Consider the following 16,655-nt stretch of genomic DNA (forward strand, 5'->3'; position numbering starts at 1 on the left):
GGAGAAGTGTGTTATATCTGCATGTTTTGTGCTGTATTATCGACAAAGCATTTGCAGAGGCTTGCTCACTTGGCCAAAACTCACTTCAGGCTGACTCCGAATGAGGCAAATAAAAACTTGGATCAGATGGTGGATTGCAATGAGGCATAATTTAAGAGCAGATGACTTTCAGGAGATTGGAAAGAGCCATCGGGCAAATAAGTATAAAGGAAAACGGTTCCTATTGAGACACTCTTGAGAGAGAACTTAAATAGCTTAACATACATTTGAGTTCTCTTAATAAAATTAATTCTGCAGCTAGGGACTGAGTTTCTGATGAATCTCTTTCCAAGGTAGAGCAATGGGGGGTGGGGGGTGTCCTGGAAACTAACCAAAGGGGATCCTTTCAAAATTTATACAAAATAGCTTCGGCTATTGCATATTGAGATGATTATTTCTATGCATTGTGAAACCGAAGCACAATCCTGACACCACTCATTGAGATGTCCAAAGAAACCAAGAACTCATACAAGCCGAGATAAGAGTTTTGCGTTATGAGCACATAATACCAGGTAACCATGTGAATAAAAAAAAAGATAACGAACGTGGGGGAAGGTCTCCGTCTCTTAATGGCACGCATGTTGACATTCTGTTAGTGAACAGGGGAACAGCCTTTCCCCTGGGAGCTAATCTGTTAGGGGCAGTGGTGGGAAGATTTGTGGATAAGGCTAGTACACACTATAGCTCTGCTCTATCTCCACTGTTGGAGGAATTATACATCTGAATGCTGATTGCTGGGACCACACATGGAGAGAATGCTATCATGTTCATGTCTTGCTTTCGAGCATCCCATAGGCATTTGGCTGGCCACTGTGAGATGAAAATGCTAGATGGTTAGCCATTGGCTTGATCCAGCAGGTGGGTCCAAGGAGAAAATGGGGAGGGGCCATAGCTCAGCAGCAGACCATCTGCTTTGTGTGTAAAAGGTCCTGGCCTCTCCAGGGAGAAAGCCCTGTAGGAAACCCCAGAGAGCTGCTGCCAGCCCGTGCAGACAGCACTGAGTTAGCTGAATCAATACAAAGCAGCTTACTATCACTAGAGTGATAAATATTGCCCTCCTTCAGTTTTCACCATGGCTGCCTCAAATTAGAATTCCCAATTCTAGGAAGATCTGCTCAGAAGCAAAATAAAGTAAAAGTTATTTCTGAGCAGTCCTACAGAAGACTGAGTACTCTAGACCAATACATTTGGGAAAGCAAATGGAAGTAATTCTTTTAGGACTTTAGGTGACACACAGAGTGTGTGTGGCAGAGGATTACCATCCCCCCCCCCAAAGACAGCTAGGTTAAATACTTATTTTCTCCTACCAGAAAAAAACATCAAAGTGTCACTTGTTTTTCTCAAATAAAGCAGCACCTTCCAATTATTCTGGAGCTGCATAGGAAGAAGGAAACACACTTTTTAAAGGCCAGGGAAATAGGGAACCAACAGGAGGGAAGGAACTCTGATGGGATGGGAGAAGGGGGCAGCTTCAGGAGGCATCAGGCACCCCAGTTGCACAGCTGTGCTATAGTGCTTAAAAATAATGCAGTTCGAGACAGCAACATTCTTTCTCTGAAATATCCAAACACCCCACATCCCTCTTATAGCTTAAAAGGACTCCTGAAAATGCACACATTTAAATGAAAACGTGGCCAATATTTTCAGGTCTTTGCTTTCTCTCCTCATGGTCCAGTCTTGTGGAATCATAAAGGCTTGTGGCAATGAAGCCATCATGTTCTGCATCCTGGATTACTGACAACAGCTAAATGCTGGAAAAAGGAGAAGCTGGATTTCAAAATTTTCATGATTTTAATACCTGAAGTACCGGTAGATGGAAAACAGATTTAGCTGATGCAGCATTTGTGATCTTCCTTTTGTCCATACCTTCCCTTCTCCCCTCCCTCATCAGCTGGGTCTGAACAGTGATTGCATTAGGAAAATAATGGAGAAAAGGGAATTGTGACTACGTGGTTCATCCAACCAGACGAGATTAAAAAAAGAGAAGTAGTAATCCACTATTGAATTGCTTGTCATACATTGGGATGATTCAACGTTTGCTTTCATTGTTCCGCAACATGACAAAACATTTCTGCATCTCTTGTACCAATAATGTGTGGGTACCAAGTGAAATATATTGCTCAAAGAGAACACAACACAGTTTCTCTTAAGATTGTTGGAGGTTCCTGGAGATTACATTTTATACCAACTGCTTCCACTCAGTTACCTAAGCTGCCCTCTTTTTTCACGTTTCCCTTTACTAACCATGTAAACTAAGTCAGCTAAGATGGAGCTGCACTGTTCTAAATGGTCTTGTGGTTAGACTGAAAGCTTCAGCTTGCTCACAGCAAGCAAGCAAACTTCCAGAGAACAGACAACTCTCCTTTCTATTAGGTGACTGAAATCCAGTTGTGGGTTGAGAGAACTACTGCAGAAACCAGGAAGACCTTTCACACAGGTAGGCCGAAATCACAGATTATAAGGTCAAAGTGATTAATAAAATAGGCTTGGCACTTGATAAATTCAGCTTGGCCAACCCTATGTCGCTGAGGAAGTATTTTACTCCTTGTAGTGCTCAGTTTTTCTGATTGAAATCCCCTCACGAGCTGCTAAATAGTCCAGGAGTTGGAAAAAGACAAGGTTTTTTGGGGGGAGGTGCATCGGGAGAGGTAGGGCACAGCTGCTTTTAAGAACAAGATTGTTGGGAGATTGTTTTCGGATGACCATGTCACGTCTACTTTGGCTCAGTTGATTGCAAAAGTAGCACTATTTAAAAATCCCACTGTTTAAAAATCTTGTACCCAGCAAGATATCAGAGCCCGAAAGTTGAAGTCACTTTGGGATTATTTTGCACTAAAGAATATGACCAAAATAGTGTGTGCTTATTGCACTGAATGCTGAAGGTACTACCCTTGCTTGTGTGAAAAACCCTTGCTGTACATCTTTGTGCAATCGTTTCTGAATGATGCTATTTTTAGGACTGTATTATTCCGAACAGTAACCGTGACCAAGTTTTTTCCTAGAAGAACAAAACTAATTATTTGGTCATTCTTGTTTTGGGGAAAACAGCAATAGCTGAATGCCCTAAACTAAAGACTTGAGTTGTTACGCTTTACCTTTACAAAATCCCAGTAGTCTTAAAACACAAGTACTTGAATTGCAAGTATCTTACAGTTACACAGCAGCCTGCAAGTCAGTACAACAAATAATTTGTAACTTTCCTTTATCATACATTTTTTTAAAATACAGGGTATTGCCCATTGGCTCAGAGTTGCAAGGTCACATTTAGTGAAAAACAGATATGTAAACAAAGAAAGCTTAAGAAACCTGTGGATTTATAAAAGGCTAGATGGTAAAGAAACCAGGTGTTCTTCACAAGTAGCAACACTGCAGTTCATAGCTGTTAACATGCACACTGATAATCAGTTTGCTGTACAGGTGCTTGAGTGGCAGACATAGGTCATACAGTGTCGAGTTATATCAAAGTCTAAGAAAAGTTGGAGAGTTCCATTTATAAACCATTTGATCATAAAAATATGGAAGCCATACCTGTAGAGTTAAGAATATATTACAAAAATGTGAAGTGATACTTCTTTCTTCAGCCTGACCTGCGAACAGACCTTGGCCTAAAGTCAAGGAGCACAACTTACAATATTCCATGACAGGACAAGGCAGGACAAAGACACTAGAGAAGTGGGATTTGTGTGTCCTAGTCTAGCCCCTGACCAAGCCACATTCTTCAAAGAACCTTCTCTCTAATGGATAGAGAGAACACCTTGTGTCTAGAGCAGCAGTAACAAACTTGTGGCCCTCCAGATGTTGTTGGACTAGAATGCCTATCTTCCCTGACCATCAACCCTGCTGGTTGGGGCTGATGGGAACTGAAGTCCAACATCATCTCAGGTTCTTTTCTGAGAGGCAACAAGTAGAGAGAATAGATGTTTTGCATTACAATTTCTATAGATTAGCATATGGCATAGGAGCCAACTCCTAGGGGCTGAGGTCCCTTTGGCCCACCCAATAAAATATTTGGGGGGGGTCACCCCCCAAAAAAGTTGATGGGTATTGCCATCCAAATGGTGTGCATACACTGTATCATGTGGTCATGTGGGGTTGGGCTTACCTGCTCCCCCCCCCCAATATTTTATTCATGTTGGCATCTGGGCTTTGATGGCTTGGACTGACTAGTAACCAATGCTACTTGTGGGGAAAGAGCTCAATGGATGGTAACCAATCGCAGGTTAACACTTTTTGCCTTTGAAGATGGTCACGGAAGCCTGGGTATTGTGGCACTGGATAACCTTCCAACAACAAGGGTACCAAGGTTCCTGCAGAGGAAAGCCTCATAAAGGCATTTGCATCTAACTTGTAAGTAGGCATTCCACACAATTTGTAATGAATTTAAATAGTGTTCATGTAATACACACATCATAAAAAAGTTGGCCTAGGGCTTGGCTCAGCTCTGCCATACAGAGTAATCTGAATTCTTGCAACACAAGGGGGAAATGTATTTCTCAACAACCTGCATCACCAAAAGAAAGCAAAAGCTATTTATTCCACCAACGACATGTGCGGGAAGAATGCTCAGACTGCTTTAGGACACCAACATTGCTGCAAATCTTTTGAAAGACACGGGCCAATATTCTTTCACAGTTAAGTACCTGCAACAATAACGTTTGCACCATGTTAATATGGCAGAAATTGCCTTTCAGCAGTTTTCGAAATCCCTGATGTATTGCTGCAAGAAGATAATACAAGTCATAGTCTAAACGTTGACACATTTTTCTGATAACCATCAAACAAGTGTGGTGGTGATGTCTTACCTGTGCTTAGCACGAAGTGCTATCAGTGCATGATAGGATGTTAACACAACTAGAGATTTGGTGTGATGCTGAAATTACCAATGGATTTTGTCTGCCAAAGACAAAAAACTTGATTTTCCTAAACGAACTGAGTTCAAAGATAAAATTAAAACGCTTTTAAAAGGCAAGAAACCCATTTCATTCATTTCCCCCACAGAACTTGGAGGTCTTGAATATTTGTGCTGGTATGATGTCCTTAAAATCTTGTCCCATTGTCACCAGAAGCAGCCGGCAGTATACAATTATTTGCTGGCATAGAAAGCCTTAGGACTGGGCTTTAAGGAGTCAGTAATTAAAAAGGCAGCGATATAAAAATTAGACAAGATGAACCAGATGGAATGCAGTGTAACTCATTTGAGTCTTAATTGGCACTTAACACAATAACTCTAGCTACAATTTGACAAATATGATAACTGCTTTCGATGTTAAGCTATATGGTGTTGTACCCACTTATTTTTTATTATTATTGGAGTAATTAAGCTTTTGACTTGAAGACCAAGAACCTGCAGGAATGAAGCAAGGGAGAGAGTATACACTAATTTATATCTTTGTGTTTGTGTGTGTGAAGCCTCATGCAAAACCTGTTATTCTGTTCTCCAAGCAGATGGGCAGTTCACAAGGAAAAAATTATTTATGAAGAGTTTTCTTTCAGGGGGAAAGAAAAACAACAACCCTAAAATAAATGAGCTAAAAAAAAAAGGAAAAAAAGAATGAATACACATGTCTCCATCGAATTCCGTATGGTACATTTTTGTACATTCACATACATTATATTTATATAATATTTACACACACCCATTTCACCTTCAAAAGCAGATTAGAAGTCCATTGATAATGAGCCTTGAGCAGCGTCCTCTCGACCCCTCACGTAGATTTCGCAAGGGATCTCTTCCATCACTCTGTCCTCTATCACCTGCTCTGGACACTCGTGAGCCTGTTTGAAGGTATAGCTACTTTTTTTGAAAGTGCTATTGAAGGTCTTCATTGGCTGAGGTTGTGCAAAATCGTTGCGGAAAGGAAGTTCCATGGAACTGAGGTTGGTCCTGCTTTGCTTTACAGTTGCGGCTTGGGAGCCACAGTGGTGGTCATGGATGCACCTCGAAGCTGTTGAGGAGCGTCTCATTTTCTGGTAGTTCTCAAGTTCTTCAGACAGGTCGGCCAAGTCGGCGGAGATCTCTTTGTCCCTCAGTGAGAAGAGCTCGTAATGAGGTGGGTCAAAAACCTCCTGGAAACCGGTTTTGTTGAACGTGGTTTTGCAGGCCATCACCTTCTTGCGGGGCTGCTTGACCTGCACCAGGATCGAGATGATGAGAAGGACCAAGACGATTCCTGAAGTAATCCCAATTATTGTCCCATGGGTTTTGGTGATTTGCTCAAACAGCCCTGTTTTTTTCTTTTCTAAAAAAAAGAAAAGAAAAGTGGAACGAAGCAGCAACAAGCAACATTAAGACTGTCATATGACAATATTAAGTCCGTCACCCAACAGAGAGGGAGAAAACCCTGCACTCTGCTTTTTTAAAAATCCAGCTTTTGCTACTGAGCTGTTTTACATGTTTTATCTGCTACCTTTCCCCCTGTTTCCTCACGGTTGCACTGGTGTGGAGCAGAGTAGTCTTCACCCAGGAATTCTAAAACTTAACAAGTTCTTTGTGCAGCTTCTACCAGCTACAACTTCTTCACTTGTTTTATTTACATAGGAGTTGCTTATGTGGGAGATTATGGTCGCAAGCAGGGCAACTAACTATGAGGGCAACGCTACATAAGAATACATGCAGAGCCTTCTGGATCAGGCCATGGGCCCATATTGGCCAGTATCCTGTTCTTGCAGTGGACAAGCAGGTGTCTGTGGGAACCCAAGAAGAATGGTTGGAGTATGTCAGTTTGCATTTCTTAGTGCAGAAAGTATTGATCTGAGCTTCCCTATTATAATTAATTCAAGAAGCTTCTCTGTGTGAAAGAAACAAGCAGAAGGTTTATGATGTTTAGGTTATGCCTTCAGAGAAGCTGAGTACAGCTGACTTAAACTGGCTCTGTTATCTCTTTCAGGCAAGGTCATGCTGACTATAAAAGTAGGGCCAGAAGGAGCCTGGGTTTCACCTTCTCTTTCTATCTCTTTTCTTTCTGATGTGGTGTTCTGTATATAGTGTTAAGGTTTAGACGTATTGTAAGTTATTGTAAGTTTAAGTTAAGTCTGCTGCAACTGGATTTCTTAAGGACAGTGCCAATCCCGATTGTATTGGATTTGCGACCATTATGCTCATTTGCCTTCAGTAGCAGTAAAGCTCTGCTGGATGAAATATTAATTACCTCTGGTCTATTTTTTGGGGAATCCTGCAACATGTTTAAGTTGTTACTCTGCTAACTATACATTGGAATCTACTCTGGATCAATATGGAGTAGAATTTCATGACAGAGTACAAGAGCACTCCCCCCTCCCCCATGATTTCCTGGCATTCAGAAACATTGCTGCCTCTAACCCTGGAAGCCATCATGGCTAGTAGCCACAGACAGCCCTCTCCTCCTTTTATCTTTGTTTTGATGACTGGAGGGTTGGGGGAAGAGATGGGACACAACCTGAAGCGCTAAAAGTTAACACCACGTGACAAAAACCATAAAGTGATGTGAGCACTTCATATGAAAGCACACAAGATGGCACTAGCGGATTGCAGTAATTTTATATATCTAGCTACTTAAAGAGAGAAAGGGGTGGAAAAGCAAGCTTTAGAAGAAAAGGTCATTCTTCTGTATGGCAAGAGGCATGAGCATGAATAAAATAAGATATTCAGAAGGGGTATAGTGACATTATTATCTCTTGGGTATTAAAAAGAAAAGTCCATTCACATCTACAGACAAAATATGAATAGTAATTTATTTCAGCCCAGAGGATGGTCTTTGGCTCCAGCCACGCAACAAACGCTAGAACAGATTTCTGAACTGAAAGGACACAGGCAACATATACAGAAGCATCATAATTGTTGCCTAGAGAATTGTTGGTAAAAAGGCCACCCCGACTAGGATTGATTCATGCTAGCAAGCTGGAGGTTCGTTAGGAAGAAAGAGTGTTGTAAATGATCCAGAGCTGGTCTGCGACTGATTTATTTTTGTTAAGCTATAAAACAGGAAACCGAGTCACCGTGAGCAGAGAGATATAGTGTTGCACAGTAAGTGCATCTGTATGGTTACTAACTCAAATGAAGGTGCTTCAAGGTGAAGAAATAAGTCACAATTGATACCAAGCTAGAAAATGCAGCTTAATACATAAATAATCCAGAACTGCACTTCAAGTTTAATGTGCACTTTGCCTTATAAAGTTTAGGTAGGCTGATCGCCATTAGAGAGAATAATTCTATTAAATTTTATTTTATTTTTTTGCTTATACAGTAGTACCTTGGTTTAAGAACAGCTTAGTTTATGAACAACTTGGATTAAGAACGCTGCAAACCCGGAAGTAGGTGTTTGTGAACATTGCCTTGGAAGCAGAACCTGTTTTGCTTCCTTTTGAGTGTGTTCCACTTGTAAATTGAATCCCCCGCTGCTATGGGAAAGCATGCCTTGGTTTAAGAATGCTTTGGCTTAAGAACAGACTTGCGGAACAGACTAAGTTTGTAAACCAAGGTACCACCGTAGTATTTTGGTCTCAGAACCTGACCTTTGAGAGATAGGGGAAATCAGAAGGCACAAACCAGGCAGCCCCAGTTGCCCCTCATAGCAACACACACTCACCTTTGCAGTGGTTCTCATCCCATGGGTATGCACAGTTTTGAATGCCGTTGCAGACTAAAGAATTATTGATGCACATGTTGCTATGGCAAAAGTATGTGCTGCCTGAGCAGGGGGCTATGAAGGAAGGGGAAAAGAGTTATGAGTTACCCAAACTTAAGAGTGATAGATAGATAGTCACTTCCAGTGCTTTTCTTCTAGGAAAAAGGGTGCCGGTACTCTCCATGAACTTGTTACAGTAAGTGCCACACTTTTAACCAGTGAGGGGGGGAAGGTACCCTTGAGTACCCCCAACCCCCCCCCAAATAAAACACTGGTAGCTTCATAACTGGACTTAGAATTTAAGGAAGAAAGAAGTCTTCTGCATGCTACAAAGTGGCACATTCATAATAATCCCACAGCTGTGACTACTAAAGTACAGCGTCAATCATACACAAGCACACAGAGTATTTATTCAAAGCAGCATATCAGCGCTATTCTACCCTCTCACCCCGGCAATGACCTTTGGGTGGCGTTTATTTTGAGGGTTATTTTGTTGTAAATACAAGTGTTCTAGCATTTTTCTTTACTGTGCTTTCCCCAGCCTAGTCAGTGGTTGAAAATGGCCCATGCTTTTAGTTATGAGTCATATTCTCTAAATTATAACACTTTTTGCCTTGTTGTTTATTGAGGCTTAAAGTGTAAAGCTGATTATTAAGGTCAACAACCAATTAGGTATCACATTAATGCAATTTAAAGTTAATTACACTTCTTGCTATTTCCAGCTGTTCTTAACCATGAGACTTAGTTTAAGGAAGGCAGTGACTCCGAAGTTTCCAGGAGACTGCACTGAAAACTAGATTTAGATCAAAGCGGTCAATGATTTCAGATAGACTTCCAGTTTCAAAATGCCCAATCTGTTAAAGAAGAAACCCTGTTTCCTTCTATACTCTAAAAGCCACATTAATTATTCATCCTGCAGTTCTGCCACAAATAAAGGAACAGGACTTTTCCAAACACAGAGGTCAACCGCCCCGCTCTAAAGAGAGAACACAACACTGTAGAAGTGTAGCTGTTCTATAGCAAGGCAAAGCTTGCAAACGACATCTGAATCTCGCAATCGCCTTCTCTTAAAAGATTCCAGCTGATGAGCCTTACATGATATTTTATATGGTTTGGAGTCACCCACTAATATATAGCAAAAGTAGTGTCTGTAAGCAGTCGTTGTCAATTCCGTGCATTCATGGAGTAAACAGCAAACAGCTCTGAGTTTAAAGTTCTAAACAATATTTTGCCATATTTCCTAAAAGAATGCATTACAGTACACTTACGGTCCACGAATGATGTGAAGAGCATTCTGAACCTGCTCAATCTACTGCCTTCGTCGGCCCACATTCGTACCACCCCAATTCCGGTCTGCAGCATCACATCATTAGCCACCGTGCTGCAAAACTTTGCTTTCAGGTTTTCGATAGAACTGCTCCCATCATACACAGCCACAAAATTTCTCTTGCATTCATTTGAATGTTCCATCTGGTAGTCTAGAAACCTCAAATATATCTGTTGGTAAGGGGCAGGGGAAAGCTTTTAAAAGAAGTAATAATAATAAAAAAACTACAAGCCAAATATGCAAACATTATTTTCGATTTTAAAAGTTTACACATTTCGTTTAGATGAAAGGCGCAAACAGCTTGTAAATATATTTTAGGCATATATAAATATAAACTTGCAATTTCCAGCTATACTCCTTACCCCGCCATTCTCATAATAAGCCTGATTTTTTTAAAAATAGTGACTAACAGCCATTCCATGCTTAAATAAACGTGGTACTTTTGCAGACAAACAGAATAAATATATTTTCCTGAAACGATTCACAGCATTAACTCACCTAGTCACATCTGCATTTACATGCATACCTGTCAGTGGTACTGTCTGGTTATTAGATGGATATTTATTTCCAGATGGAATTTTAGCCCTAAAGTGCTAAAACACATGGTCCCAAACCTTAGCAAGATAAGCCCAGTAGCATTTTGAATCCTGACAAACTTAGAGCTTGATACACCATAAATAATCCAATCAAAGCGCTGCGAGTTAGGAAGATAATTCAATTCAATAAGCGCAGAACTGAAGATATGCATTCCAGCAATATTCAATGAAATTTATAAATAAGCATCAGATATTTCAAATATAGATGAATTGGGAGGGAATACAAGCTGCGATGTCAATAGCTTACAGTGCTTTAAGATTCACAAATCAATGTGAACAGCAAGTATATTGTTTATATTCCTTTATGCACTGCTCTTAAATAGTTTTTTTTAAAAAAACAAAACAGAGCAAAACAAAAGCACCAGCGAACGTTTATGGATGTATGTGCATGCTGTTGTCATGGTCCTACCTAGTTCTGGGTATCTAAATTGTGGGAAAACTTATGCACAGCATCAAGCCCTTTTCAAATTAATCTGCAAGTTTAACCACAGATTGGGTGGAGATGTTATTGAATGTTAACCAAGAAAATAATTTCCCATCATAGGCTTGTGTAGAGAAGATGCATTGTGGTGTCAACTAGAAAAAGATGCCAAGATTTGAATAAGCATATTGAAGCTAGACTGGTTACAGTCTTCTTTAACCTGACATAACACAACAAGGCATGCAATTTGGTAAATGTGAAGACTATTTTGTTGTGCCCTCAAATAGTCAACAATCTGCAATATTAAAATATAGATCTGAATCATAAAACAAATTAAAACTATAGCAGAACCACCCTGGCCCAACCAGATTCCATGAGATTTTATGTAATTTAGGAGCTACCTAGCAAAGCTTCTTAAGTTTGGATAGAAATATTCGGTTACAAAATGTAACAGTGGTGTCCATTAAAGCACTGATGAATAGTTTCCAATATGTTGCGCAGCATAGTATTTTAAACTGAGTAAGTTGTCTTGTAAGCATGGCCCAGGGCTAGGCCCAGGGTGTTTTGCTGCCCTAGGCAAAACTAAAAATGCCCCCCATTGGCATGCATGGTAGCCTGGGGAGTAAAAAGAGGTAGGCAGCAGTGGTTGTGGGTAGATCCACCACCTGAGGTGACTGCCTCATCCCACCTCATGGGTCTGCTGGCCTTGGCCTGGCCCCGTAGCAAAGGGATTTTCCTGATAAAAGAATACGATTTCCATGCATTTGGAGCAACACTTATGTTAAATATAAAGAATAGTAACGCCGAAGAGGAAAAATAAATCAGACATTGGAGCCAAGTTGGAAGAAACCATATTCAAATATTTATATCCATCTTTTGACCCCCACAACCAATAATGGTTGGTTTCTAAACAGCAGAATGGTGCAGATTGGATCTGGAAAAGTAACACTTTTTGTGTGCACCAGAAGCAGTCTGTGAAACCAACATCTGTCTTGGTTTCTCATTACCACCAACAGGTAATTAATTTAAATGAACGAGACGCAATATGCAAACCATTACTAATGGCCATTCCCAGTTACTAATGACTTGAGAGCTCATTACACAGTGAATGATTTGGAGGGCCCACCTTGGCATTTGGAGTGGCCTTGATGGTCCATATGCAGTCAACAGCCTGCCCAGGCTTTGTTTTCTCTTCTTGTTCCACCTGACTGGAGCGCACAATCCCATCAGCCCCCGAGAGCTCAAACTGGCAATCTAAAGTGAGGCAGACACAATGTGCTGTCAAATTAAAGGTAAGAGAAATTTAAAAATCTAATATGCAAAAGAGATTAGTACTGCAATACTAGACCTGGGATGGGATTTAAAATACCTCCTAGGTATGTGAAGTCAGGATCTGTAATGAAGAAGAAAAAACATAATGATTGGCCTGGGAGAGCTGAAGGTTGAAACAGAAAGAAGGACCTTCTAGATGCCAAAATAATAATAATATGGTACACTAGGATATTGAACTGAGGGGAGACAGGTTCCTTATCACTCAGTAACATATGTACCTTACATTTCAAGCTCTATAATATGACTCGAAACAGTCATGGCTTCCCCCAAAGCATTCTGGGAGCTGTCATTTGAAAAGGGTGCCAAGAGTTGTTAAAGGTAAAGGTAAAGGGACCCCTGACCATTAGGTCCAGTCGCAGATGACTCTGGGGTTGCGGTGCTCATCTCGCTTTATTGGCCGAGGGAGCTGGCATACAGCTTTGTGGCCAGAATGACTAAACCACTTTTGGCAAACCAGAGCAGCACACGGAAACGGCATTTACCTTCCCGCCGGAGCAGTACGTATTTATCTATTTGCACTTTGACATGCTTTCGAACTGCTAGGTTGGCAGGAGCAGGGACTGAGCAACGGGAGCTCACCCCGTCACGGGAATTCAAACCACCGACCTTCTGACCGGCAAATCCTAGGCTCTGTGGTTTAACCCACAGCGCCACCCGCATCCCCAAAAAATAATAATATGGTACACTGAACTGAGGGGAGACAGGTTCCTTATCACTCAGTACCATATGTACCTTACATTTCAAGCTCTATAATATGACTCCAAACAGTCATGGCTTCCCCCAAAGCATTCTGGGAGCTGTCATTTGTAAAGGGTGCCAAGAGTTGTTAGGAGGCCCCTATTCTCCTCCCAGACCTACAATTCACCGAGTGGTTTAACCACCAGTCCCTCTTCCCAGGGAACTCTGGGAATTGTAGCTTTGAAAGGGGAATGAACATGCACGCAACTCTAATCATATCTTCATGGTGTGTGGATTTATATATAAAATGCCAGTTTCCACATGTGTACGTGGAGTGATTGAATGAACAAGAGACAGATAATTTCCCCATTTAAGGATGATTTTAAGTTTCAAGGCCTACAAGGCACCCTGTCATTCACAATCTTGGTTTGAAATCTCTGCTTCTGACATTTGAAACTGGATAGCTGCGTTTACCCTCCTGTAGTCATGAGCACAAGAACATTAAAGAGAAAGTTCTGCTCATGATTTTTATATGCAGCCTTCAACAATAACCAATTCTGAGCAAAATATATTGGGTTAATATTGAACTAAATTCAACACCAGTTGGGCAGAATCTCCAACAGGCAAAGAAAGAAAAAGCATATTTTTTTTTACCTGGTATGAATGAATATTTTGCTTTAAATCCCTGTCCTTCTAGTTCTTCATCTGAGGTAAACTTTATCCACATAAATCTCCCTGTTGACCTAATTAGAGTAGGGCTTTTTAGACCACAGTAGCGATCAATGAGTGGGGAGAAACCAAAAGGTCCATCTCGAACTTCGAGGTGATCAAATCGACATTCAAATGAAGGCTCTATGTAGTATGGTTCATCAAAGGTTAGCTCTATTCTTTGCCGTGGGGCAGCTGTGACAGAGTAAAAACAATCTAGATCAATATAACTTTCAGCAACAATGAATTAAAACAATTTCCAGAAAGACGTGAAGTTTTGTATTTCTCAGCATAGGTGTGGAGTTAATTGGTATTGCAGTCCTAGCATGAATATAAATATAGATCTTCACAAACAGAATTTAAGATGCCTACACAGATGTTAAGTCTGACTGACTTCAATGGTTTTAGCTAATTGGGCACAGGATTGCAGCCTAAACATTATCCAGAACATGCACACAAATGACACATGTGTTAGAGACACATGAGCGCTATGAGTTGGTTGCCTCTAGATTTGATGTTTTCGTTCTGGAATTTGTCCCATGCTGAAATCCTTAAAAAGAAAAAAACACACAGTAACTTTCTAAAAAACACACACCTATTTGCACATTTTTAACCTATTTTACATGAATAATTCATAAGGCTGCAAAAAACACACACACACAGAACAAAACCTCATCAATTTATGCAACAAAGTAACCAAGCCAGCAACCAACAGAAATAAACCTAATACCTAGGATATTACTCTGATTAAAGCACTTGGTTTATATTGCAGGTTCATGCCAGCCTGAAATTCAAGATTTCTTCCAAAATACTGACTCATTCAAGTGTCAGTTTCAATATGAGATTGCAATGTTCAGCAAGGTGGAGGATGTAAACATCTCTGGAAGAAAAAGCTGAATGCAAGAACGCACAGTTAGATAGGCTGTACCATTTCATCCAGTACTGGCATGCTATATTCATTATATACCTGTAAATACACCATCATTGAACCCAGGGTGGTACAGTACATGAAGAGTTTTCCCAGACACTTTCCCATCTAGGGCCAGACCTGATTAACTTCTGCTTGGTGGTCTTTCACACTACCAACTGGGTCTACTCTTGTATTTAGTATTATTAACAACTTGCTTTTGGGAAAGTCATCAGCAGATCATTAAAAGATTATGCCCATTCCATGCTTTCTTTCCCACTTTAGAGATACACTGTCTCTGAACATGGGGGCTCCATTTTGCAACTCCCCACTGCTGACAAGTGGGAAACCGCAACAAAATGTTACAGTGCATTTCCAGCCCCTAACAAAACTGTTCTTGTTTAGGGTTCCAACTGACTTTGTAGTGCTTCCTGGAGCTGCTTACAGAAAGTATCCTCTTGGTACTTTCTCCTGCTGTACAATATATGCTTCCAGGCTTAAACCTGATCACTTTATTGCTGCATCTCATGGTGTATATGTGTGTTCCTGGTGCAGGACAAAATTGCCTTTTGCTTTTTTCCTCTAATAAAACTTCTTCATATTATAGAGCATGGGAGGTTGAGGTTGTAGAGGGAAGGCAGTTTTTCTAGCTCTGCAATACATGTTTCACTCCCTCCTCCAATGCTGAAGCTATTAAGTTCTGAAACACTTCATTTCTGTGTTGTATGAAAGCTCAGAAAAGCGACACCACACATTTTACTTTGGGAATATGACATTTAGCTGTCTATGGGAATTGAAGCCAGGCCATTGTTCTTCTTTGGTTTGCCTGACGCAGCTTGGAAAAATCCTAACGAACCTCCTGGTATCCACCTTTGTATCTTCAAAGAAAGGCCCAGTTTGTGCATCACATTAAACCATAGTTAAAAATAAATGAGCACAGTGTGCTGGGGTATGCTGCTCATTAGTGCCCACTTCACTCCACCCCAGAAGTGGCTCGCTGGGTAGGGCACTCGCTTCCTAGCAGGTGGGTTGTTGTTGTTTCTCAGAAAGGAAAGGGGAGAGGCAGTGGGGAGGTTCAGCATGGTGCAAACGAACCAGCATGAGCACTGGATTTGCTCTGCTGGTATGTTTGCACTTCACTGTCCCCCTTGCTGCTTCATCTCTTCCCCTGCTGGTAAGCAACAGTAACCCATATGCCAGGAAGCTACTCTTGACAAGTCACATCTGCTTCTCCCCCATTCTCCTTAGCCACACCATGTTGGAAACAAACCAGAAGCTGGCTTAGGGTTGTCTGTGAACCAGTGCTTGCAGGTTGTTTCTCTCCAAACATGAGGGGAAGCCAGGGTTTGTTTTTGGCTTACTGTTCACTTTTCACATTCTAACAGAAGCTCTCAAACAAACCACAAGTGCTGGTTTGCACATACAGCTTTGGAGATAGATACTGTAAAAAGCAAAGTTTGCACTTTTTGTTCTGTTTTGTTACAATGTGGAAAGTGCGCTTTGTTTTCAGGTTTTCATTTATTTATTTAAAGGAACAACTCACTGACCAGAAAACCCATTATTCCACAGCAGGAAATAACATGGAGACGAATGACCAAATTCTATATAATTATAACATTAATAAATATATTAAAAGGTAAAGGTAAAGGTACCCCTGCCCGTACAGGCCAGTCTTGACAGACTCTAGGGTTGTGCGCCCATCTCACTCAAGAGGCCGTGGGCCAGCGCTGTCCGGAGACACTTCCGGGTCACGTGGCCAGCGTGACATCGCTGCTCTGGCGAGCCAGAGCCGCACACGGAAACACCGTTTACCTTCCCGCTAGTAAGCGGTCCCTATTTATCTACTTGCACCCAGGAGTGCTTTCGAACTGCTAGGTTGGCAGGCGCTGGGACCGAACAACGGGAGCGCACCCCGCCACGGGGATTCGAACCACCAACCTTTCGATCGGCAAGCCCTAGGCGCTGAGGCTTTTACCCACAGCGCCACCCACGTACCAATAAATATATTAGTATGGCAACATAAGATTTATTTTTTCACAATGTT

General features: G+C 41.2%; 1 protein-coding gene across 2 annotated transcripts in view; it reads right to left on the reverse strand.

Moving 5' to 3' along the window:
• Positions 1-3,224: 3,224 nt before the first annotated feature.
• Positions 3,225-16,655, reverse strand: part of NETO2 (neuropilin and tolloid like 2) — a 39,717-nt gene continuing 26,286 nt past the window's right edge. Inside the window, exons 4-9 of one of the 2 annotated variants that reach the window (XM_028740231.2) lie at positions 13,651-13,899; positions 12,356-12,379; positions 12,113-12,240; positions 9,911-10,139; positions 8,604-8,717; positions 3,225-6,278 (exon numbers count right to left, since the gene is read on the reverse strand). In XM_028740231.2, the coding sequence (XP_028596064.1) occupies positions 5,698-6,278; positions 8,604-8,717; positions 9,911-10,139; positions 12,113-12,240; positions 12,356-12,379; positions 13,651-13,899 (1,325 nt within the window). In that variant the 3' untranslated portion in view covers positions 3,225-5,697. Of the gene's footprint in view, positions 6,279-8,603; positions 8,718-9,910; positions 10,140-12,112; positions 12,241-12,334; positions 12,380-13,650; positions 13,900-16,655 lie in introns of both variants that reach the window. The other variant, XM_028740230.2, reaches the window with a different exon arrangement.

The sequence above is a fragment of the Podarcis muralis genome, chromosome 7 (genome assembly GCF_964188315.1).
Source record: "Podarcis muralis chromosome 7, rPodMur119.hap1.1, whole genome shotgun sequence".
In the NCBI taxonomy this organism is placed as follows: domain Eukaryota; kingdom Metazoa; phylum Chordata; class Lepidosauria; order Squamata; family Lacertidae; genus Podarcis; species Podarcis muralis.